Source organism: Gadus macrocephalus, chromosome 20 (assembly GCF_031168955.1).
Source record: "Gadus macrocephalus chromosome 20, ASM3116895v1".
Lineage (NCBI taxonomy): Eukaryota > Metazoa > Chordata > Actinopteri > Gadiformes > Gadidae > Gadus > Gadus macrocephalus.
The window spans coordinates 17,456,546-17,479,956 of record NC_082401.1 but is presented as its reverse complement, the minus strand read 5'-3'; the positions used below and the strand labels follow the sequence as shown (position 1 = coordinate 17,479,956).

The 23,411-nt window shown below is 46.1% G+C and overlaps 1 protein-coding gene across 1 annotated transcript; it reads left to right on the top strand.

Moving 5' to 3' along the window:
- The first annotated feature begins 136 nt into the window (after nucleotides 1-136).
- mao (monoamine oxidase) lies at nucleotides 137-22,994 on the top strand. The gene is made up of 15 exons (XM_060039541.1): nucleotides 137-296; nucleotides 10,103-10,197; nucleotides 10,302-10,439; nucleotides 14,148-14,252; nucleotides 14,360-14,451; nucleotides 15,405-15,546; nucleotides 16,371-16,520; nucleotides 17,573-17,732; nucleotides 18,069-18,165; nucleotides 18,301-18,354; nucleotides 18,782-18,839; nucleotides 18,990-19,087; nucleotides 19,440-19,551; nucleotides 20,191-20,253; nucleotides 20,380-22,994. The coding sequence occupies exons 1-15, from the start codon at nucleotides 242-244 to the stop codon at nucleotides 20,533-20,535; spliced, it is 1,575 nt and encodes a 524-aa protein (XP_059895524.1). The 5' UTR covers nucleotides 137-241; the 3' UTR covers nucleotides 20,536-22,994.
- The last annotated feature ends 417 nt before the right edge of the window (nucleotides 22,995-23,411 follow it).

Below are 23,411 nucleotides of genomic sequence, written 5' to 3'. Positions count from 1 at the left end.
TAACTCGGAAAGATCTCCCCTTATCATTACTCGGTTACCATCATGATTCCTCGGTAACCATCCCTCACGCTGCGAGTTCAAAACATGAGAGCCTCTACTACTAGTGGGCGGAGTCGAGGGAGCTGGGCGTGGCCACATCTTATAATACAGATGCTATCTGCTGTTCGCTCTGCGTAAGCGGTGAGCAGCAGAGTGCGGCAGCTTGGAGAAGATAGCAACCGCGACCGAAAGACGACGCATCATGACTACTCCGAACAACACCTACGATGTTATCGTGATAGGGGCAGGGATATCCGGTAGGTACAATTGGCTTAAAATGATCTCTCCCATAAACTTAGATTTTGTAAGGCGTGACAGCAATGTAAAATATATAAAACTGCTTCGCTAGAGATGGATATTGATATTGCTCCCTCAACCAGAAGCAGTGAGCTTGGTGCTAGTCATTATATCCATGACAACTGTTGCAGCAGAAAAAAATACAAATGTTCGGCCACTTAAGCCTATTTGTTTCCCAATGTGTGCATTGTCGGACGCTCTTGAAGTCGTTATAAATGAACGTCGACCTGTATTCGCCAGAGACGGCCTCAGCGGTCACCATCTCAACGCGGTGTCGCCCACACGATGCATTTCCTCCCCGTCTCCACGGCACATCTTTTCCGCGAGTCCCTCTCCCTCACCGCGTTTCGCTGATAGTGCCTTGACCTACTAAGCAACAGCGACCGCATGGTCATACCTCTACCGTTTTGCTTTTACACGCATTGACAAGAGACCGGAGTTCACGCTATCTATCACGTTGTTGTCAATCATTTACAAGCGTTCGTGTGTGACTTTGATGTGTCACTCCTCTTATGTGAGTTTGCTGTCAGAAGGGGTTATTTTCCTTGCCTTCTGTTAGATCAAATAAGAGGTGTACCAGCCCCCAATCATAATAGGCTACTACATTGTTTGGTTGGAAAACAGTGCAGACATGTCAGACATCAGACTTTATGTAGGCCTAATATTACATCATATATTGAACAAACAATATGAAACATAATAAAATAGAGGTGTGTGTGTGTGTGTGTGTGTGTGTGTGTGTGTGTGTGTGTGTGTGTGTGTGTGTGTGTGTGTGTGTGTGTCAGGTTTGTAAATCACAGATAAAAGAGAAGTACTCAGTAGTAATATCTCTATTAACAATGCCTACGAAATAAGACTAACTCCGACTGTTGCTTGCCTCTTTAGATACCTATAACAACAGAGAGAAAAGCAATGACTGCTCTGTGTGTATTGTTCTGCTGTGTGATCTGCTGGATTTAAAGACACATAGGGCTTTTAGGGACCCCTCTGAAAGCAGTGTCTCTAGCCAGGCATGAGAGGTTCTGCCATCTCTTATGTAGACTGAGGAACGTTAAATGTGTCACACAAAATGAGGGGCTTTGTCATGATAGCAGACACAAGAAAACACAATAATCATTTCATCCAGAATATCCCTTGTACCCAAAGCGCATAGTATCACAAGGTTTACGCGCTTATTTATGATCAAAGTCTTCCCACACTGCGTGCCTCTATTATGGGATGTTTCGTGATGGCAAATGTTTTCATTGTCCTGGTTCGACCAAGTTTTACACGTTTTTTTTAAATTATTAAATAGGGGTGGGATAGTGCTCCTGCGTCTTGCAAACAAATATTATTCCAAATCAGATCTACAGATTCATATTTGGTTTGCAAATATAAGAAATAGATATGTGGGCTTTTAACCCTAATGTCTCTTTAATCTTTACTATTTTCCTCATACAAGCCTCCAACTACAGCTTTTGCCTGCAGTTAGTAACCGTATTAGACAAAATAGAATTTGAATTACAAAAAAAACACATTCCATAAGCATCAGTAATAACTTACTTCTACTGGTTTTAGATCACTGTAATACGTAGATCCAAAGCTGACATCCTGATTCAAACCATCACATCGGGCCGATGTCAGATAGCCTTAATAGGTGCAATGGCTGCAAGAGGTGCAACATCACATGTCTAAAGATGACCTCTGGAGACTCTGAGATGAAGGGTTAGAGAGTCCCTTCTCCATTGGGACCAGGTTAGATGGAACACAAGGTTCCTTCAGCCTCATCAACCTTTAGCCCCGCTGCGCTGCCTCAGGCTGGCCTTCCACATTGAAATAGCTCATCCATTACAGCGGTCAGTGGGTAATGCTCTTGTCATTTAGATGTCCGATTGGCGTTGATGTGGATGGCTCGGTCCAATCACAGGCTACCTTTCTGCTTCCTGTCTCTGCAGGACAGAAAACATCGAGGGATCTGTGTCTGTCTGTCTGTGTCTGTCTGTGGGTGTCCCTGTTTGGCTGACAGAAAGAGTCACCTGATAGGTAGAATATGGTTTATCACTCTTGTCAAAGGAGCAGCAGACCACACCCCCCCCCCCCCCCCCCCCCCTCCCTCTGTGTGTCTACAGGGCACGGCCATTACACAACAGGCCCTGCTGGAATTGATCTCCACCTATCACCATCAGGGTCTTCTAATCAGCAGATAGATGGAGGCCAACGGGAAAAGTGTAGCTTTTACTGCGCTCATTCTACCTCCCTTCCTCGCTCAGTCTCTCTCTCTCACTCTCACTCTCACTCTCACTCTCACTCCCTCTCTCTCTCTTTTTCTCCCACACTCTCTCTCTTTTCCTTCCCCATGAGAAATGTCACCCTTTCTCCTGCAAATGCAATTGTCATCAGCCCGCCTGCCTGTGCCCCTGACAAGCAGAGTGTCGGCCTGGGGGGGTTGTGTGGTTGTGTGTGTGTGTGTGTGTGTGTGTGTGTGTGTGTGTGTGTGTGTGTGTGTGTGTGTGTGTGTGTGTGTGTGTGTGTGTGTGTGTGTGTGTGTGTGTGTGTGTGTGTGTGTGTGTGTGTGTGTGTGTGTGTGTGTGTGTGTGTGTGTGTGTGTGTGTGTGTGTGTGTGTGTGTGCGTGCGTGTTTGAGTTTGAGTGTGTGATGACGGGGATTGGGGTGGAGAGAGGCCAGAGCTTTTTCTTTTTCTTAGCACACTAAACCTTTGTGACAGCTCACCACCAACAGGAATCTGAAAAAAACAAGAGAGAGAGAGAGGAAGAGAGCGACAGAGAGAAGGAGAGAGAGAGAGAGAGACTGAGAGATATAGAAAGAGGTTGAGAAGAAGAAGGAGAGAAGGAGTGGGGTAAATGCCAAATTAATGAGGGCATTTGGGAAGAGGAAGAAGTGGTACCGCACACTATTCCGCAAAGGTACAGACTTGAGTGTCGTTAGACAGAGAGCAAGAGAAAGAGAGACAGAGTGTGACTGAGGAAGGCGAAACAGCGGTAGGGTTTTGGTCCAGTGAAGAGCAGAAATGTACGTTGGGCCCTATCTCTTTACGATGCAGCGGCTCATAAACCCAGCTCTCGATGGACGAGATGTCTATGCAGAGTCCCATTTATGCATGGTCCATTCCCCATGTGTGCTGAACTAGAACTTGGCCATCACAGGTCCATAAACCCAGCTGGATTCCCCCTTTAGTGTAGGCTTTCCCAGTGGATCTCATCCGTAGTGAGAGCACGCCTCATTGAACGTGTGGTCCTGGCAGGACCACACGTGATTCAATCACCACATGATAACAGTTCTTGTTACTTCATCGTGAACCAGTACACAAGCAGCGCATTTGTATCGATGACTTGTACGTTCTGATTTTCTCGACCTCTTGAGGAGTGCGTAAGGCTGTGTTGATGCTGCAAGGTTGAAAAGGGAGTGAGAGACAAAGTGTGTACGTGCAGTAGAGCTTAGATCGGGCCCAGAAAAATCAAGCCCGACCCGACCCGAGCCGTGCACGTTCTGTAACACACGCCGACACATTAACTGTAATTATGAGCCCGATTATGAGTCCGATTTCAACCCGACATTTTTAATACATGTGTAACTTTGAACACATTTGTTACTTACGCTTACTCTGCTAAATTTATATAGGCCTATCATATTTCTGTTTATGGCATAGATTTCTCCTCAGATTAGGCCAATAAAGCAATGATAAAAAAAATAAAAAGGCCGATCAAAGGCCCGGCCCGGCCCGGCCAATAGCATACTGCCCGAGAATGCAGTATCGCTGTCAAATCTGTCCCTGGGAAAAGTAACGTTGCGCCGAATTGAAAAAGGAAACCGCTATAATGAAATAGCGGTAATATTTCTACATTAAATGATAAAATAACAGGGGATGGCTGTTTCAGAAGGGGGATGATTTTGGTCATTTTAATTCCAAAGGGGGATGCCGTCCCCCCTCATCCCCCTTCAACTCGAGTGCTGCACACACACACACACACACACACTCACACTCACACTCACACTCACACTCACACTCACACTCACACTCACACTCACACTCACATGCACATACGTACACGTGTAAACGCGGACCGCTGCTCCTGGAAGTTGTGACCTCGGCGGAGGGCATTCAGAGCCAACGGTTGTTAAGGCGGAGGCGCCGTCATAATAGGTCTTATCTCACACTTCCACAATTCATATTACAACATGGTAATAAACATGCATAACTGTGAGTAAACAGTTACCTGTACAACTTGCTGCAGTTAGCTGGGGCTGTTGGATTGGTTCCTGAGTCACACCGATCTCCGCACACTGCTTTTGTTCATGTTGTTGTGAGTCAGCCCTGGTGCCCGATGGTGCACGGCTCATCGTTTAATGTGGGACGCACTTTTAAGTGCTCTCTCCCACTCCTTCCTACAAGTGTCCCTGATGCATTGGGCGCTGTAGAGCTGTGCTGTCCCAGCTAAGCTGTCTGAGCTCGGCTGTCTGATTCCAGCCATTTTCCATCGCAATACAGGGAAAGGGTTAGGCACAGGCCAGTTTATATTAGCTGTGCAAATATTTTAGAATAATAGATGGTAATGTGGGTTTTTTGTGTGTTTGTGCGTTTGCGTGTCCGTGTGTGTGTGTGTGTGTGTTTATATGTGTGTTCCCATGAGTTTGCAAGCGTGTGTGGGTTGTGTTTGTGTCTATGTGTGTGCGCGTGCGTGTGTGTGTTCTCATGAGTTTGCAAGCATCTGTGTGTGTGTGACAGAAAAAGCCCATTTAATACAGGTTGAAATGTACTCGGTTATCTCGAGTTGCCGAGGATATGAAGGATAGATAGGGTGTTTGCAGACCTGAAACGGCCTGAGAAGCCCCATGGAGCTGATGTTTGGACAGCTCTTGTGAATCAGGTGTTCACAGGTAGCTCCGTGTCACAGAAGATAATGAAAGGTTCCAGCTAAAGGACAATGTGTGTAGTGTACACTAAACCCAGCCCTCAATATGGGTATTGACTGAGGGTTTGGATGGATCGGGGTGGACCTGGCATCAAGCAGACCTGATCCTTTGATAGGGGACCTTTTGCAAGCATTACCATTGTATTAAATGCAGTTTCATAACCTGTAGGGTATTCTCTTTTATACAATGAAGACACAACCTTCGAAACTGATATGGCTGTCAGGCCTAGGCAATAAATAAACAAAGCAAGCTGGTTGCTTTGTTTATTTATTCTCGTCTTCTGCACACATTTATTTTATAAGCATCATGAACACATAATCCGCGCACGCACACGCAAGCACGCACGGGCACGCACACACACACACACACACACACCTTTTATAATTAAAAAGACAATCGTTATTCAATCGGTTTGTTGTGGATGTTTGCCAATAAGTGTCTCGCTCCTGAAAACAGGGGAGAGGGGAAATGTGATTGTGGAGAATCTTGTAAAGGCCTCGTACTGCGGATCGATACGCAGCCTCGCAGACACCTGACAGCATGCTGAATGCTGTTCCGTTGAGTGTTCTGTTATCCCTTGTGTGTTAGTTCCTCAGGGACAGAATAACATTTCCAATGATCTGTCACAGTGTAGCCAGAGGTTTGGCTCTCTGTCTCTCTCTCCCTTGCTATGTCCCTCTATCTTTATCTTTCTCTGTGTATCTGTCTCTCTGTATCTCTCTGTCGCTCACACGTACACACACTCTCTCTCAGTCTTTCTTCCTCTCGCTCTCTGTTAGCTGTCTGTCTTTGTCAAATATGTTCAAAATAAGTTCTGGAAAAATATTATATTTATTATTATTATTATTATTATTATAATACTTTATTATATTATTATGACCTTTGACACTTTTAGAACCGATTGCTATAACTGCCAGTGATTTTGATCACAGCTGTGGTTATTCCTGTGAACCGAAATTATAGCCAGATTCTCAGCACTCTTCAGTTCCCCCTTCGGTCGCTGTCTGCTACGGTGTTGGTTGTGCTATTATTAGTGTCCGCTTCCTCTGGGAGATCGCTTGGTTAAGAGCTTGTCTCTGATGACTGTCCTGTAGGTGCATGTAGACCCTATGTTTCATAAGAAAACAGCTTCTCCAATAATCATTGACCGTCAAATGCATGAGGTTCGACAGTTGCTCGGAGTATTAAGAGAGTGGATTAGGGAAGTGAGTGTGTGTTGTGAAAGATTGCGAAGAACACACAGGCCGGCTGTGGCTTTTTGTTTCAAAGCTCAGCACTGTTCAGGTTTTCCACTTAAGGAGAAGATTGGCCTAATGCGTGCAATTTTCTTTTTGTGCGAGTTGGGCTTCAAAAAGCTGCTTCTTTCGTTGTCACCATAGAGACCAAAATCCCAGGCGTGGACACTATGGACGCACTAACGTTCCAGCACAATGACTGTTATCAGGGAAACTGCCTCCCCCACCCTCAGCGTTCCTTGCAATCAGCACATTGCATTGACGCCATGCACACACACACGCTTACCTGAAGACACTTGCTTACGTGTGTGTGTGTGTGTGTGTGTGTGTGTGTGTGTGTGTGTGTGTGTGTGTGTGTGTGTGTGTGTGTGTGTGTGTGTGTGTGTGTGTGTGTGTGTGTGTGTGTGTGTGTGTGTGTGTGTGTGTGTGTGTGTGTGTGTGTGTGTGTGTGCGTGCGTGCGTGCGTGCGTGCGTGCGTGCGTGCGTGCGTACGGTGTGTGCACTCGACGGATGATATAGTAAACAATAGTTCTCTGGTCAAAGCCCTCACAGTTCACATAAACACTCTGGAGCGTGCCAAGAGCCAGGCCAGAGCCCAACCTCCATGGGGCTGTATTAACCCAAATGCCACGACACACACACACACACACACACACACACACACACACACACACACTGCCATCCCCCCCCCCCCCCCCCTTCCGATACCCTTTAACAACCTCTCCCAGGAGACGAGACAATTAGGTCATCTCAAGCCTGGAGCTGCAACACCAGGGAGAAGCAATGTAAGAGCGCAAGGAGTAGAGGAAGACGGGGAGGAAGCGAGGGTGGAGGGAGGAAGGAAGGAAGGAAGGCAGGGAGAGACTGTATATCAAATGACTGCACCCACTGGTGGGTGGCCCATTGCTATGAGTAGGGTGACCACCTGCTAATAAGCCCAAGGGGGGACAAGGGGTTCGTTCGGGGGGACACTGCCTGGCGCGGCGGTGCCCCCACTTCACGGGCAGACTCACTGATAGTGGTTCACCCATTTCTAGCACATGCCACCTTACATTGTATATTAATAATGCCCTATTCCCCTAAACATGTGTAATTACTGATGTATGCTCATGAATAGGCCAACCAATGTGTATTTTTTACTAAAAATAAAGATTCATAATGCTTGAATGAACATTCAATGAATTGACACACAGATGCACTTCCACTCACAATTTACTTTAGCTATTTAATTTTATTGATTTTTCGTTACAATTTATTTTCTTTAAACAAATTATCATGTAAAATTATAGGATTAACAGGAATTGTAGTTGCTCAACACCACAGGAACAGTAAAAAAAAAAAAAAAATACATGTTAGTAAAGGCAGGCGCAGGAAAAAATACTGTTCAGTGTTCTAGGGACATCTTTAGGACTTTGGGGACACCTTTAGGACTCAAACCTCTTCACCCGCATCTGAATCAAATAAGGAAGAAAGATAAGAGACAGAATTAAAGCAACATTCATTTTTATGATAAGCTATGGTTTTCCAGTATAGACAGAAGAGTGCAAACCTATCACCATCACAAGGTGACAACAATACAAAAGGGTGCCAAGATACAATTCTGTTCTGTCTTTCTGTTGGACACGTTTCTTCTTGTTAGTCTCCGTGAGTCGGTGTCGTTTGACATCGTATTCCCCTCCATGTCCGATTGAGAAGGACGTTTTGCAAAGGTCACAAAAAGCCCTCTCGGTATCCCCCTCAATACCTTTCTGACACAAATATTCATTTTCCCAGTCTTTCTTGTACCGACACCTTCTCACCTTTTTAATTGGAATTGGCAGTGCCTCAGACTCAGTCTCTTCCTCCTTTTTTCGAATTGGCAAGCGCGCATCTAAAACTTCTTTCCCAGTGTGTGTCTGGTCAGCACGTGCGTGCGCTGTCATGACAACAACGAAAAAGTTGACAACAACCTAGTCAGCAGTTCAACTGAGAGGTGGGTGTGGCAGCAGTAGCGTGCTGAACTGTCAAGTAATGTTCGTTTGGCTGCCTGGGGCTCCAGGATATAGAGAGCGACCGACTTTTTTATGAGCAAGCATTGATTTCACGTGACACAGTCTCAATTTGCGGGACGCATGTTTGGGCTTCAAAACGCTGTGCGCGCACGCGCGGTCACCCTAGCTATGAGTGTGCCAATGGAAGAAATCATTCAAGGCCTCTTTTAGTTGTGAGTAGTTCCCCTGCCAGCAGGATTCTGCATGCTGGGACAGGGAACGGATAGACAGCCAGCAACTGCTTGCTCAACCCACGGATAAACACTTTCACTCTCTCTTGTTTTTGTATAGGAGACTTGTAGTTATTAATGAGAGACATTTTCCGAAACCAACCACGACATTCTTTTCGTTCTTGGATTTTACCTTTGTTTACTTTAAAGGCCTCCCGGTGATTAGGAGTTTAGCCTGGGGTTGTCCTACGCAGAAACCAACCAGCGGCAGAACCCACAGCTTGTTGATATTTGTGTTATGTAATGTACAAGCTCGATCCTTTCCCATGGGAAGCAGCACTATTGACACACAGTGCTCGGACGCTGTCTCTCAGTGTCTCCTGGTATGTTCTGAGAGGATGAACAGCAGTCAGTGAGGGGACAGACATGGACCTGGTGGTCGTCTCATGACTCGGTCATCTGGTTGCTCTGTTAGGAAAGCATTCAGCTCCCACCTCCTAAATTCCCCAGTGCTCTAACTCCTGAAAAGGGGGTCCTCTGGCTGGACTTTGTGAGGCAAACAACTAAACTTGTTTTCAATATGATTTCTTAAGTCGTCCAACCATATTTTTAGGCACTAACCTCCTGATGAAACCACTCTGGACCATGACCCGTTTTAATCCAAAGTTTGCGTATACTCGGATGAATGTGTTTATTATATTTCTTGTGTGCGGCATATTGTCCTACATTCAACCCATAATGCATTGTTTTTTGATCCCTTCCTGTACTTTGGTCGGCCCCCATTCCCACTTCTAAGCGAAACCGAACCACAGTCAACTTTGAAGCGGAGACAGACCCCCGTTCCTCTTCAGTTTGCTCTGCACCAGAGTCCAATGAGCGTTTACACCACCCCAAATGAACCAAACTATTGAGGGAAACGCTTCTGGATTAGATTAAAACCAAAGTTGTGAAAGCACCCTCAAACTAAACTTCTGGGGTCTTTTCTGGGTAAACAGGGTTTCCTATTAGGCGGTTCACAGTATGTTACTGTTTGATTCCAGATACATGCTCTGAACTTAAGCTGCTTCCCTTAAACATTGACACCCGAGCTAACCTCGGCCGTGGAATGCCTGAGGAATTGGCTTTAGTCACAGTTAAAGCCAAGTGCATTAGGTAATGGCAACAAACGTTTATCTTTGAACCTTCCCCGGGAGGCTTCAAAATTTCCATTGAACATGTTTGGAGATCTTCCTTTATCTATTTTTAGGTTGAATCGCTCACCATCAGTGTCTGGTCCGTGTTCTGTCCATGCCTGTCTTAAAGCCGCAGTGAAAGTTGACCTGTATGTGTTCCGAAGCAGTGTTCTGGGTCTACTTGTCTTAAGATAGCAGTCGGTTAGACCTGTATGTGTTTTAAGTCCATGTTCTGCGTCTTCCTACAGGCCTGAGTGCTGCCAAGCTGTTGAAAGAAAGCGGGCTCAATCCATTGGTTCTGGAGGCCAGAGATCGCGTCGGTGGAAGGACCTTCACCGTTAGGGTACAAAACACAGACATGCAAAAATCGCCCAAAAAAAACTAAGTTTGGGCCAAATTATTAACAGCTGCTTCTGGTTGTGTTTGCTTTCCCGGTGCGTCTCACAGAACAGGGAGGCCAAATATGTTGATCTGGGCGGGGCCTACGTCGGCCCAACTCAGAACCGCATTTTGCGATTGGCTAAAGAATATGGCATTGACACCTACAAGGTCAACGAGGAGGAGAATCTACTGCACCACTATCAAGTGAGTATCCCAGAAACACGGACGACATCAGATTTTGGGTGTCGCTCTTGATTTAGACCAACTTTCGGTATGTCGTCATACATAAGATTAGACTCCCAGGGGCGGCCTTGGGTGCCGTGATAAAAATTGACCCCTTCGAGTACATAATAGGCCATGTCGCAGGGCACAGGAGATGCATGGCTGTGCCTTTTATTGGCTAACACGTGAGGGTGGAGGGTCGGACACGTGATACTAGTCTTTAGGTCAGTAAACTGACCCTAGGCAGTTGTGAGCAAGCAGGACATTTACGTACTGTAAAACTGGATATACTGCTTTCTTAAAAGGGTTAAGGTTCGGGTGAGGGTTAAGAAGAATACGAAAAATTCCAATAATAACAAATATGAATGTTATTTGTTTTAAAGCTGGCAGGCGCGACTGGTACAAATGAAGAATAAACGCCTTAGTTATTTACAATCACCCCAAAAAAAAACATGAAGCACAATCATTGACATTGAAACACATGTGTTTGTGGGTCAGAGAGCACATGGTTCATAACCAGCCACTCCCCCCAGCACTCCAAAGCATTAGTGACCCGGAGATACCGATCGTAGCCCACGGTCGGCACCTAATGCTGTTTTGGCTCCTCCGAGTGGTGGGAAGGAGACGGGGAGAAACCTAGAAGGGGCGCAGCGGGCCCTGATCTCTCCTCCTGGGCGGCCTGGCCCCCCGGCCTCCGTATCTCATGGAGCCCGCTGCACGGCTGTACTTAAGAGATTCGATTAGCTGCTCAGACCTTATGGATACCCTGACTCTATATCCTAACTTACTTATACACCGCTGCACCAGAGCAGTGGAATAGTAAACTGAAACAAGACCAGACAGTTCCTCGTTGGATTTGATGTTTATTTTCTTACGGACGGGAACAAGTTTGTACGGCCTAGTCCTATCAAATAACTCACTATATCCATAAAGGTATCATTAACAATGCATATCTATTTCATTAAAACAGTGGCGGCCTTGTTCTAAGGTCAGAACAGACGATATTCAGGCTATCATTTGATTTTCCATGTGACTGTAAATCAGAGCATGGAATAAGGGCAGATTGTGTGGGAACATTTCTACATTTCTTGTTTTCACGTCCAGGTTTTAACGTATTATTGACTCTGGCCACTTTGGTGGCGCTTGGAATGCTACTAGCATGCAGGCCAGGGAAAGGGGGTTACACGCTTGGTGCTCTGCCAGAGGAACTAGCAGCCTAGCCTACGTAGCCCCCAGAGAGATGTTTCTATTTGGTGAGAGGGGCAGTCTGTTAGTAAAGCGGGGCCATCCCCCTCACATCCATCTTTCTAACCTCTTTCCAAAGACGCACACAGATAAACATTCACATCAGAGAACTAGCTCCAAGAACCAGACACACACACAGATAAACACACACACACACACACACACGCACGCACGCACGCACGCACGCACGCACGCACGCACACACACGGTTTCCATGGCAGCATTGCTCATCAAACACTGTTCACCCATATCTGGTTCTGTCAAAAATGTGTGCGTGTGCGTGTTCAGGCTTGTGTGCTTGCAGTCGTGCATGTGTCTGTCTCTGTCTCTGTGATGGCCTGTGTTTGTCAATGCATGGAAAGATCATTGTGAGTCCATCTTCATGGGTGAGTACTCCAGAGTGAGAAGAAGTGTGTCCACTGGTTTTGGTTTCTAACCATTTTAGTGTTATCTCTATATTGGTAGAACAACGAGCAGAGTTTGTTTATTCATCAGCCTTTAGTCTCACTGGCATATATTTCCAGGGTAGTGCGAGGCAGCTGTCACGCCTCTGTTACCTGATCAGCTAAATATGATCAAGCAACAGAGAGGTTGGCCAAGAATCTAAAAATATAGCCCGGCATTAAGTTAATCAAGCAAGCTGTTAATACACTATCACACTATCATGATTTTCTGAGGAACCTTTGATTGCTTAGGCATCCGAAGCTGAAAAACATAAACTTAGGCTCAATTCACCCACCGTGAGCGCTTGCCATTTCACTGACCAGCTTGTTCACTTGGAGTGTTCGCCATGAAGTACACCCTGATTCATACGACTGTGTGTTTGTTCAAAGTGGGAGCATTAGCTCATTTAAAAGCCCGGACGGCATTCCGTTCAAGCTCAACACTAGCCGATATGGACCCGTTCGGACGCACCCATACGTAAACACACGGAACAGGTTTCCCCATGATCGTAGCGGTGTTCTCCTTCAACATACAAAGCAGGGAAATCACAGCACGGAGCACACGCGTGACCCTGGTTCCCATGTCAACCACGGCAGCACTCAAGTATCCATAGCTGGCGCACGTGGGACGCAGGCATTGTGTAATTAGGGTTAGCATCCTCCACGCAAGCCTTGGAGCTAATCAGCTTTTCTATAGCGGACCGTAATCCGAAAAAAAGGCAAGGCCTGGTTTCCCTTATCAGCAAACTACTGCCTAATAGACAGATGCCGCCATTTGGTCTGCAGCTGCTTCTCTACTAATGAGGTGTTCCTATCGGGCCGAGATAAGGGGCCCTTATATTAAACGCTGTAGCAGGTATTAGCGATTGAGAAGGTATCGAAGAGAGGGTGGCAGGCGGGGAGGGGGGGGGCTCTCTCTCTCTCTGTCTCTGTCGCTGTCTCTCTCGCCGTCTCTCCCTCTACCTTTTCACTCCACCACCATTGCCATGGCGACAGTCCTGTTGCTCCATCTCCAACAGCGGGCATTACTGAGCTTAGATTAGGATGACCAGGTTCTTTCTTGAAAGCTATACACATAAAGCCAGACAATAGCCAAGGCAGAATAACTGAATTTCCGAGGATTTCTCCTCAGATCAAAGAGCCTGGTACCTAGCACAATGTTACTTTACGCGTCCTGTTTATTCACCTAATTCAGCAACCGAATGACCTGATTTTGTCTTCCTTGAAGCCTCAAGGCAAACACATTTACAGAGCCACTAAGATGTGTGCAAATATCAGCGATAAACTAGTAAAGCCATCTCACCCTCGCCCATGCACAGGCCTTTGTGCGTAGAGAGAGAAACTGAACAAAGAAACTAGTTAATAATACCGTTGACCATTGTCTTGTCGCTGCTAAATGAATGGGTTTGGACTTTTAACACTGAACACTTCCGGGGAAACCATAATAAACAAATACTACCTTTCATTTACAATGACGATAATATATGGTTCAAATCTCTTAAGTCGAAATGTGCTTCATCATGTTCTATATATATATACCCCCTATAAACCTTTACTGCCATGGGTTCAAAAGCTATCAAAGCTTTATCCCTTTCTATTTGCCCTGGGTTCACCTCCAATGACATCAGTAAAATCTTTGGCTGGCTTGAGAAATAAGTCAATCAGGGTCAAGCTCAAAGGAGTTTACAATTCACAAACAGCGTTTGTCAATCTTTACAAAGATAAGATTGTTAAAATGGCAGGAACTATTAATGAATAATCTATTAGTGTTAACTAATAACTAGTAACTAATAACTGTTACTAGTGGCGGCCCACCGCTGTGTGGCTACATTGTAATTCTCTAGTAGCGTTTAAGTATCCCTCTCGGTTCGTTGGTACCGTTCAGAATTAAGATGTTGATGATGATGATGTCAATGCTGATGGCAACGGCGGCGATGATGAACACGACGACGGATGACGATGCCCACACCGATGATGGTTATTTTTCCGTTGTGCTCAACAGGGAAAGAGTCATGGCTTCAAGGGTACTTTCCCCACCATGTGGAACCCCCTGGCATTAATGGACTTGAACAACCTGTTCAAGAAGATGGACGAGATGGGGCTGGAGGTAGGCCATGGAGGACCCCCTCCGTACCGACGGCCAGAGTCCTTTATTGTTGCCAACCCTTCAGTGGTTTCACCCCCACGTCTCCCTCTGTGCTTTGCGGTTGCCAGATTCCCCGGGAGGCTCCTTGGAGGGCTCCCCATGCCGAGGAGTGGGACAAGATGAGCATGGAGACGCTCTTCAAGAAGCTCTGCTGGACCAGGTAGCAGCGGCGTGACGTGGCTCTCTGGGCCCGTTAGCACACTGCCTAGTGGGCGGGAACCAGGGCTCCTCGATTATGGGGAAAAAAAATCATAATCAGGATTGTTTAGGTCAATATTGTAATCACGATTATTCCAGCGATAGTTTTTTTTAGTTTGAAAACATGATGCCATTTTTCAGCATTTCTCTCCAAAAATGCACTTTGCGACTGAGAACTTTGAAAATTCCCCTGTAAAAAGTATACAAAATGTTCAAATGAAAAATGTTCGAATCGAAAATAATGTACAAATACATATATCCAACTGTTCTTCAATTTCAATGAATATAAAAAAAAAAGGTTTCAACTCGATATTATTAGTTTCTTGATCATTTGGCGCTAAAATTGAAATATGGTAATCAAAATTAAATTAATCGCACAGCCCTAACGGGAACATCCCAAACCCACTCTTAAGACCTCCGATCTCCGACCTCGTGGCAGGATAGTCTCGTGGTTGTAGTTTTTGCCTCAGAGTGGAAAGGTACTGGGTTTCAATATCGGATGTCCAAAGCCTACAAGTGGAGCTTCGGACATCTTGAGATCGAACCCGGGTTCTTCTCCCTCCTACCTGCTCCTTAAAGGAGACATATTATACCACCAGGTGCTGTACAAGACGTTTTGAACATCTGCCTCTTCTGACATCACAAGTGGGCGTGTCCACCTAGATGTATGACGGATAGAGGAGCAACGTTTGCCACAGTCCACTGGGTAGGCTGGTAGCCTGATCCATCCAGCACACATCCAGGTGGACACGCCCACTTGTGATGTCGGGCCTGTCACGGCTGATCACACGCACGCCCGGTGGTATAACATGTCTCCTTTAACGACATGTCCGCGGTGCGGCTCGTTTTCCTAAATAAGCCAAACGCTCAAAGACAGAGGAGCTGACCTTTGACCCCCCCCCCCACCCCCCTCAGAACCGCCCGCCGGTTCGCCACGCTCTTCGTCAACGCCAACGTGACGTCGGAGCCCCACGAGGTGTCCGCCCTCTGGTTCCTCTGGTACATCAAGCAGTGTGGAGGCATCATGAGGATCTTCTCCACCAGCAACGGAGGACAGGTGTGTGTGGGTGTGGGTGTGTGGGTGTGTGGGTGTGGGTGTGGGTGTGTGCATGCGCTTGGTGCCTGCCAGTGAGTGCATATACACTTTGTTATTGTCCCTGTCTTTTTCTCTGCCTGGATCCCATAGATATGGATAGATAGATAGATAGATAGATAGATAGATAGATAGATAGATAGATAGATAGATAGTTGATAGATATATAGATATATAGATAGATGGACATCCACCCCCAACCCTCTTTAAATCAGCACAGCATTACCCTAACAATGGCTGTCTTCTTGGAGCCCTGGGGAGAGGTCATTCTTCTGCAATACTTTAAAAGGCTGAGTGTTCCTGTTGCCATGGGGAAAGGGGTGCTGGTGGGGGGTTGTTGATGAGTATGGATGAGTAGAACATGTCAAGCATCCTGTGTCATTTCCTGTTAGGAAGAGTTTTGCTGGTTGAAACAAACAGGCGCCACTCAATGTGGGAAAGCATTCAGATAACGTTCTCTGGCCCAGCAGGAGTTGTGTATCTGTACATTGTAGTTATTGCTGTTTGCATGGAAACTATTTCCGCTTATATTTTTAAATATGTAAAAGATATATCTTTTATAGAATAACTTTTAATAACTGGATTTTGGTCCATAGAGTGAGGCAGCACACACACACACACACACACACACACACACACACACACACACACACACACACACACACACACACACACACACACACACACACACACACACACACACACACACACACACACACACACACACACACACACACACACACACACACACCCCAACCAACCAACCAATCAGCTTCTCTTCCCGGCAGGAGAGGAAGTTTGTGGGGGGCTCCGGCCAGATCAGCGAAAGCATGGCCAGAGAGCTGGGCGACCAGGTGCTTCTGCAGTCACCTGTCTGCGGCATCGACCAGAGCGGCGTCCTGGTGGCTGTGGAGACGCTGGACCATCGGACCTACATGGTGAGTGAGTTAGAGCTAGCATGGTGTTTATCATGCAGAGAGGGCACATCTAGTACCAGCCTCTAATGATCATAGCGGGAATCCCCAGCGGTGCTCGTGACACCTTAAAAGCAGTCAATAACAAACAGCAACTAAGGTGTCAGTTAGCAAATCTTTTTCCTTATTCATCCTTTGGTGACTTGCGGACGGTCAATAATAACACGTTTTATTTGAAGCGCTTTTCAAGACACTGACCCTTTACAAACCTTTGAAAGCTATATACCAAAAGTTGAAAAAGATAAATAAATGAGTTCTGGTTGAATCAAATTGAAGAAAGAAAGAAAATCAGTAACGGGATGGGGGCAGATGTTAACTTTGGGCCCTGGTTGAGACCGAGTCCGAGTCCCACAGGTGAGTAGCAGCACTGGTGCACACACACACACACACACACACACACACACACACACACACACACACACACACACACACACACACACACACACACACACACACACACACACACACACACACACACACACACACACACACACACACACGTGAGGGCATAGGGTTAGTGTTAACGCTGAAACAAGGTCACTCTCAAAGGCCTATATTTAGAGTATGTTTTGCAGTAGTAGCAAGTAACACTGACCAGCAGTGCTACATGGGCCTCTAGGAGTGAAGAGGCAGGAAGCCGGCAGGTCTGCTGGTAAGTAGCGTCACATGACTGTCACGTCGATGTCAGCGGACCCCGACAAAGGAGTGAGGTCAGAGGTCGTCAGGATCAGGGTTGCAGAGGTTTTACACCATCTTGTCTTGTGAATAGCTGAATGAGCATTGTAATGGTCTCCTAGTGGCCGTCTTCAGCCAGCACACGTTTACATTAAATTTACATTGCCCTCTGCTGCCACCTAGGGGTCAATTTAATCCTTAAGAAATGATGTGGCTGACTCTGCATTGGCGTTTGTGTCTGTGTGTGTGTGTGTTTATATGTGCATGTGGGTGTGTTTTTAAATGTGTGTATACGTGTGTCTGTTTGTCTGTGCTTGTGTGTGGTTGCGTCTTCCTCCCAGGGTAATTATGTGATCGTGGCCACGCCCCCAGCCCTCAACCTGAAGATGCACTTTAACCCCGCGCTGCCGCCGCTCAGGAACCAGCTGATCAACCGCGTGCCCATGGGCTCGGTCATCAAGTGCATGGTGTACTACAAGGAGAACTTCTGGAGGAAGATGGGTAAGGATTTGGGGCTGGACCCTCCTGAATCAAACACTCACATACTGTGAACTGTGAAGTCGCCCATGTGTGTTTCACACTTAATAACGTGTGTGTATTTGTGTCTGTGTCTGTGGCTGTCTGTGTGTGTGTGTCCATGTGTCTGTGTGTGTGTCCTTTTCTGTGTGTGTTTCCCTGTCCGTGTGTGTGTCCATGTGTTTTTCTGTGTGTGTGTGTGTGTGTGTGTGTGTGTGTGTGTGTGTGTGTGTGTGTGTGTGTGTGTGTGTGTGTGTGTGTGTGTGTGTGTGTGTGTGTGTGTGTGTGTGTGTGTGTGTGTGTGTGTGTGTCTATGCCTAGGCTTCTGTGGCACCATGATCATTGAGGACGAAGAATCTCCCATTGGCCTCACACTGGACGACACCAAACCGGATGGGAGTGTCCCGGCTATTATGGGGTGAACACATTACAAACATTTAGTTCGGATCCTATAACTGCCGAGCCGTCTTTGTGCTGAGCAGCAGTCCAGGACAGGGTGTGAGGAAAAGTGTTAGTAGAGTCTTATGCTTCTGTCTCTGACCTTTTCTCGTAGATTCATCCTCGCCCGCAAATGCAGGAAGCTTTCAGTCCTGAGCAAAGAAGAGAGGTAATGGAAAGACATGTTCCCACAATGCCTCTCTGTTCGGTCTGTTTACTGCCTTGGTTATGAAAAAACTCGAGTCTAGACTGTGTGGGGCTATACTGTTTTGGTTTAAACTGTGTGGGTCTAAACTGTTTTGGTTTAAACCGGGTAGGTCTAAACTAAACTTGGGTCTTAACCACTTGATTCTTAACCATTTGGGTCAAAACTTTGTATGTATAAAGCGTCTGGATCTAAACTGTTTGGGTTAAAAAATATCGGCCTGAATCATTAAGATCACTTGGGTCTAAACCATACGTTTCTTAACTGTGTGAGAGTCAACAGCCTTTGTCTAAACTTTGGGTCTAAACCACATTGGGGGTCTAAACCATAAGTTGTCTAAACTGTGGGGGTCTGAACAGCCTGTGTCTTAAGCCCTGCGTGTTGTGTGCAGGTTGAAGAAGATCTGCGAGCTCTACGCCAAAGTGCTGGGTACAGAGGAAGCTCTGCATGTGAGTTCAACAGAGACCTCGTATGAGCATTACGGTAAAAAGTGACACATGTGGCTGGGGATTGATTTGTGCGTGTGTGTGTGTGTGTGTGTGTGTGTGTGTGTGTGTGTATGTGTATGTGTATGTGTATGTGTGTGTATTTGTGTTCAGCCTATCCACTATGAGGAGAAGAACTGGTGTGAAGAACAGTACTCAGGAGGCTGCTACACTGCCTACTACCCACCCGGGATCCTCACTCAGTTTGGCCGGTAGGTCAAAGATTAAGCCTACTAGTAATTTGAGGTCCGTGCACTGTGAAAATACCTGTTTTGAGGCAAACTTAGCCTGTCTCTGTATGAGCACATTTCGATTTTAGACCGTTAACCAAAGGAAACGGCTGAGCAATATAGCGAGGGAGAGAGCAGAGAGGAAGAGAGAAAGAAAATCCAGCTCTATTGCTTTTACTCACTCACTCACTCACTCACTCACTCACTCACTCACTCACTCACTCACTCACTCACTCACTCACTCACTCACTCACCACTGTATTTCAAGGGCTGGCTTTTCTTTTGCTGTTTTTTCACTGCAAGCGCTCAAAGCTTTGTGTGTGCTTCTTCCCAGGGTGCTGAGAGAGCCGGTGGACAGGCTGTTCTTTGCAGGCACAGAGACGGCCACGGAGTGGAGCGGATACATGGAGGGTGCCGTCCAGAGTGGGGAGAGAGCTGCCAGGGAGGTCAGCAAACAAACGGACACCAAACACTGTTTTATTATACCATGAAACGAGCCAGAATCTCCACCAGTCCCCACAACCAATCATAGCCTCATGAGGCTTTTCAGATCTTTTGCGAGTTCACATTCTGTTGCTCTCTGCAAATCAGTCTGGCCCCGTTGGAAGCCTTTTCTATAAAGATAATAGGACCAATCAGTGCTTGGGCGAGGGATTTTGAGTTCATGTCAAAGCACTGAGGGCTGCAGTGAGCCAATTTAAAAACAATGGTGGCTCCCAAGGAAAGTGCTAAATTCGACAGAGTAAACAGAAAATGTTTGTCTAAGAAATAAACTGAATAGTGTTTACTGCTTTACTCCCAACTGGATTCATCTAGAGCGAGGAGAGAAACACACCACTCAGTGATTTAATCAGATTGGCAGGCTTTTATGTAAGGCCATGGCCATATTTGGATATAAATTGTTGGCCAACCAAGGCCAGACTGACAATCATTGCGAAACGCAAACTTTAATATCTGAATGATCTCAAAAGTCAACGCCAATTCCCCTTTACCCTCCGGTTTAATGTGACATAAATCATGTTTTGTGTGATTGATATATGATATGGTGCTTGGATATATTTCTAAACACAAATCTTCCATTGCAGATCTTGCACGCCATGGGTAAAATCCCCCAGAATCAAATCTGGCAAGAGGAGCCTGAGTCTTTGGTAAGGTGCCAGTTCTTTTGTGTATTGAACGCAAGCACAAATCGTCGAAAACAGAAAAAACTGTATAAAGATAAATAAAGCAGCTTCTTAATCAATCTCCTGGGGCCTCCTTCTGCACTCCCACAGGACGTCGTCCCCCGCCCATTCGAAGAGACCTTCGCGGAGCGCCACATGCCTTCAGTGGGCGGCTTCCTGAAGTTCCTGGGATTCACCGCCTTCCTCTCTGTCGCCACGGCAGCGGTCCTGATGGCCCATAAGAAGGGGCTCTGCCCCCGACGCTAAGGCAGCTCAGGCTCCCGCTCCTTCACTTCCTCCTCGTCCCACGCCCCTGGATCTGCCGGCGAGGGGTGCACCTCAACCGACGCCGTACCCCGTCCCGTACCTCTACCGTGCTTCTTTGGTTGTGGGCCGCGCCGCGAAAAATAAAGGAGTGAAGTATGTAAAGGGTGTCAGGGCATCGGTTGAGACTCACCCCTCATGTCGCTCGGAGAGAGACTGTTCCACCCGTATCACCACACTGATCTGTCATCGCTCTAGTGGCTGTCTAGCCACGATGGAGAGGAGAGAGAGAGAGAGAGAGAGGGAAGGGAGAGGAAGGACACACAGAGAGAGAGAGAGAGAGAGAGAGAGAGAGAGAGAGAGAGAGAGAGAGAGAGAGAGAGAGAGAGAGAGAGAGAGAGAGAGAGAGAGAGAGAGAGAGAGAGAGAGAGAGAGAGAGAGAGAGAGAGAGAGAGAGAGAGAGAGAGAGAGAGAGAGAGAGAGAGAGAGAGAGAGAGGGAGAAAAAAAAGAGAGAGTAGGGATCCAAAAAAAGGGATTGAGGAGCTGAAGAGAACCGTTGCCATGGAAACTACTGATTTTAAGAAAATTCCAATCATCTTTTTCGGATTGTCATTGGGAATCAGACATTCAAATGAGTTATTAAGGGAGCAGGGTGGGGGGGTGGGGTCCATTTAAGTTGTCACACATGGCCAATGCATTCACAGTATAGCTGGGTAAGAGCGTGCGTTGATGTACCACACTCATGTTGGGTGTGCGTACACCTTTTGATCGCCTATGTGTGCGTGTGCTTCCGCATGCGTGCCTATGAGGTGTTTGCCCTCATGCACACATTGCGCCCAAATACTGTGTTGATGCTAGGTGCTGATCCAAACAACAGTAGGTGGGCCAGGCAGGTCATGATAGACTAGAATGGTGCCAATGTTCAATACTAGACAACAGAGAGTTCCTTACTGGGGTTTGAATACTAGTAGTAGGCCACTAGTAAGCTGCTGTGGATGGTTACTATAGGAAGGTGCAAAACATCTTAAAGCATTTGAATGTATGTTCTGCACACTAAATGAGACCGTGTGCTACATTTAGTTATTGGGCTTTTATTTTTATTTTTATTTGTTTTGTTCAATGCTCATCAGATATGAGATATATGCATTGATGAGACGTCACATTAATTGGTTTAGGTTTAGAATGACCCCAATTGTATGTGCGTCATAAACAAGTTGTGTTACATTGTGTGACACAATGACAGTAGTTCACCTCTATCGGCTGATGCTCTCATCCTTGTCTCTGTATCTCCTCTGGGGCTGAAGTTTAAAAAGAATCTCCTGTTTTTTTCCCCCTTATTATTGTCTCTTTTTTGGAAATAAAAGATAAATGCCTGAGACAGAGAATAAATAGACAAAAAAATAGGTGGTTATCACTGAAGTAGACCCAAAGAATAATTATTTTTCTCAGCTTTTTAATGAGCATATAACTTCCAAAACATTCTATGATGAGATGTCTTTGTTCAATCCTTTTATTATATTCCTTTGTTGAAAAGGAAAATGGAAACGTGATCTTGTCAAATGCAACTCCTCAATATATATATATATATATATATATATATATATTCAACTGCTGTGCGTTTAAAAAGCAACAGTTTTAAGTTCTTTTAAGAGCTTTAATGTAAGTCAACTGTGTGTGTGTGTGTGTGTGTGTGTTTGGGGTGTCTACGCGCACATTTGTGTCTGTACACGTGCATTGAAGGGATCATGTGTAGTGTAATCCCCAAAGAAAGATTTATATAGTGGGTGTAGTAGCTGTGCCTTAATTGAAGTCGTGGTGTTGTGTCTCTTTCTCTGAAGTGCCTGTGTATCCTCAGCCCGCCCGAAACCCTTCCTTTAATGGAGGTGACAGGTCCCATCAACCAGTTATTGGATGATGAAATACCAAGATGAACAAAATAACAACCTTTAGTTCATACAGGTTAGGTTCTAGTATCCGTTCTGTTCCGCTGGTCTGCGTTATTCACCTGAGCAGGTAAACTGTTGCACCATAGACCTAAGGACACTCACCTCCATTTAAGCAAACGTGCGTGTGTTTCTGTATTGTTGTGATCCATATGCTCGATGCCATTACCAATCCCTAGTGGTACTTTGTATTATCCCTCTTGTTCGCCTTTTGGTTCGCCAAGGCGGACTTGGGGCTCCGGTTTGAAATCCAGGATCACCATTGAAGGTCCATATTTACTGTAAGGAATGAATACCAATCACACAAACGCTAATTAAACTTCTGATCCTCCTCTGACACTCTTCCTAGATTGCTGTAGCTCAGATCCATGTTTTCCGTCCTTGTTTACTCTTCCAACTCTGGGCGAACAACCCGTGCCCCTTGAACGGATTTTTTGATGTCATTGTATATTATGACTCCTTCAGAACCCTGAATCAACCTTCAGAGTTCAAACAGTCAAATAAATCTTTTACCCGTACTGCGCTGGTGTGTTCATACCTGTTTTGATGTATTGATTCATGGGGAGAAGGGATATCAAAAGCTAATGTTCCGGCCGGGCTACCATGGTTATCTGTATGAATAGAAGCAGTGTGCTGCTACTGCAAACAGAAGGACCAGGCTAGACATCAATTGCTTGGGGTAAGAGGCCCTCTCTTATCTCGCTGGGGCCCGAGGATCTTATTAAGACAGATGGCTCAGCATTCTCATTATAATCACATCAAGTATCATCTCACTGTCATTTTCAAAGAAACCCTGCTTTGATCTACACCGGGAATATAGTGTTTGTGAGTGTGTGCGCGTGTGTTTGTGTGTGTGTGTGTGTGTGTGTGTGTATGTGTTTTAGTGAGCAATGACAGGCATACTCGTAATCAGACATTTGTTCTGAAACCAATGC

Bases quoted from the DNA above. Each gene is read 5' to 3' on its own strand.
- mao (XM_060039541.1), top strand. From the start codon at position 242: ATGACTACTCCGAACAACACCTACGATGTTATCGTGATAGGGGCAGGG. The intron at 18,166-18,300 runs GTGAACACATTA...CTTTTCTCGTAG, and splicing joins AGTGTCCCGGCTATTATGGG to ATTCATCCTCGCCCGCAAAT. The intron at 19,552-20,190 runs GTCAGCAAACAA...CTTCCATTGCAG, and splicing joins GGGAGAGAGCTGCCAGGGAG to ATCTTGCACGCCATGGGTAA.